Here is a 2,607-nt window from a genome sequence, read left to right as displayed (position 1 = left end):
TCAAAGAATTTTGGAATTCATGGGTGACTGATTGGGAGTATTGGGGATGTAGCCCTGTGTCAAGAGGGGTTGTAAGTACTCAAGCAAACATGGATTAGTTGTTCAAAGTGCGGGTGTACTGACATTGTGCCCGCCATCGTCATGTACCATTCCCCCAACGGTACCGTCTTTGTGAGCACCATTGATACGCAGACTGTCCTTCATTGGTTTCTCAAACGCATCAGTCTCGGCCTGATTGGGTTCGAAGGAATTCGGACTGGCTACGGGCTGAGGGGTATCGTCTACGCTAACGCTTGTCCCACGACTTCCGCGAGTACTTTTTGGGCCGGTGGCATGGTTGCTGCTATTCGGTAAGCCGACACACACATCGTTTTGGATCAATAAGGCCTGTATTTCGTTGGTTAAGCCCATTGCATCGGCCGCAGGTACCGATGTTGAATCCATCGGGCCAGATGAAACGACTGTGGCTCCTTGATTCTTGTTGGCAGATACTGATGAGTTGTTTCCAGGCATCGAATCGGATACGAAGGAGCTGGAGGCGGTGATTGGTTGGCAAGCTTTCTTGGATCTCAAATCGCCCCGCTTGTTTTCTAGTTTTTCCAAATATTCTTCATCTACTCCACCGGTAATATATTGCCCGTTGAAGACAGAGCAATCGAACTGGGTAATTTCGGGGTTGAATGCGGCACAACTCTGGATGAGGTGGTCCAGAGTTTGGAAAACTACCTTGTCAGCCCCAATATCACGAGCAATTTCATCTTCAGTCCGGTTGTGAGCAACAAGCTCTTTCCTGGATGGCATATCGATACCAAATACGTTTGGGAAACGAATCGGTGGAGCACATGATGCCATAACAACTGCCTTGGCGCCAGCGTCTCGGGCCATCTGAATGATTTCTTTCGATGTTGTTCCTCGCACGATGGAGTCATCGACAAGCATCACTGTTTTCCCTTCAAATTCCATCGCCATTGCATTGAGCTTGCGCCTGACATTTTTGCGTCTACAAAAAATAAGATGAAGGTAAGTTGGAGACATTTGGGCAGTGATGGACAGCATTAAACGCACCTCGTCTGTTGACCAGGCATGATAAAAGTCCTTCCTACATAACGGTTCTTGACGAATCCTTCCCTGTAAGGAATGTTGAGACCTTGGGCGCATTGCAAGGCTGCAACTCGACTCGTGTCAGGCACAGGAATGATCACATCAACAGTGATGTTGCATTCAGCAAGGATACGCCGGGCTTCAACGGCAAGTGCATCGCCCATGGCCATTCGGCTTCGGTAGACACTGATTCCATCGATCACACTGTCGGGACGAGCAAAATAGACGTATTCGAAGATATCGGGTGTAAATGACCGTTGTTGGGTTGCCTGACGAGTCTTGACACCGTCTCGGGTGATTATCAGTGCTTCGCCTGGTTTGACATCCACCCAGTCCGAAAAGCCGTTGGCGTCACAGGCTACACTCTCTGAGCTGATCATGTAGTCCCATTGCTCCCTTGGGTTCCCTACTCGTTCATGCGCGCTCGATTTGCGACGACCATAGCCAAGCGGACGAATACCATTCGGGTCTCGGAAGGCGATGATACCGAAGCCGGCCAACATGGCTACACAGGCATAGGCACCGTGGCAGTGCTTCATCAATCCCGAAATTGCCCGGAAGATATCGTCCTCATCGATCCGGAACTTTCCTGTTTTTTGCAGGTTGTCGGCGAGGATGTTGAGCAGGAGTTCGGAATCTGAGTCGGTGTTGATATGTCGGTGAGCATAATGATCAAGATAATATCGTAGATGAGAGGTGTTGATAAGGTTTCCATTCTGCACCGGGTTGATGAGAGGAAAGAAGGAGGAAGAGAAGGTTAGGTCAATCAACCAAAGAAAAATCAAGTTGAGTATAGGTGATTACCCACATGTGCTAAGACGATTCCATAGGGGGAGTTAACATAGAAGGGTTGAGCCTCTGCGTGTGCCGCACTTCCGGCCGTAGGGTACCGAACATGGCCCACGCCCATGCTGCCGACCAGACTGGCTACGCTGTGGGCATCGAGGACGTCCCGTACCATCCCGTTTGCTTTGCATTGATAGAATCGTCCTTTCGTCCCGCAGGTCACCACACCACATGCATCTTGGCCACGATGTTGGAGAAGATTGAGACCTTCGCAGATATCCGGTGCCGCCTGTCCCTCTGAATCTGCCAAAATTAGACCTATAACTCCGCCTGAATTGAATGCCACACGAATGATATTTGTTAGTGGAATGGACATTTGTGGATGATGACTCGTTCAATGACTCAAATTAAGGAGAACAGTTCAGAGAAAGATCTGACGTACACATTTTTCGAGTCGAGCAGTACTTTCGCAGTGAAGGGCGGGGATGGCCGGATGATTTTGGGCTCGGAGGTCAACTTTTATAAAAATGGGTTCACATGCATCCGGCCGGTTTAACAAATGCGGCTGTGGCAGTTATTGCTGTGCCGCAGCATCCTGTCACGCGGGTCGAGGCGTAACCCGGACATAACACAAGTCTGTCACAGACCTACACGCTGGGTCAGCTTTTTTTTGTCAAGTGCTACAGTTGCGAAAGGCAATAACCTGTACTGACCTGCCTG

General features: G+C 49.7%; 1 protein-coding gene across 1 annotated transcript; it reads right to left on the bottom strand.

Annotated features, from left to right (window-relative positions):
• On the bottom strand, window positions 1-2,333 carry PtA15_9A182 (uncharacterized protein; the record flags this gene model as incomplete). Its single annotated transcript, XM_053172364.1, has 5 exons — window positions 1-54; window positions 124-1,000; window positions 1,066-1,817; window positions 1,910-2,217; window positions 2,330-2,333. The coding sequence occupies 5 exons, from the start codon at window positions 2,331-2,333 to the stop codon at window positions 1-3; spliced, it is 1,995 nt and encodes a 664-aa protein (XP_053023612.1).
• Window positions 2,334-2,607: the final 274 nt, after the last annotated feature.

The sequence above is a fragment of the Puccinia triticina genome, chromosome 9A (assembly GCF_026914185.1).
Source record: "Puccinia triticina chromosome 9A, complete sequence".
NCBI classification, from domain to species: domain Eukaryota; kingdom Fungi; phylum Basidiomycota; class Pucciniomycetes; order Pucciniales; family Pucciniaceae; genus Puccinia; species Puccinia triticina.
This window is presented reverse-complemented; position numbering and strand designations above follow the sequence as displayed.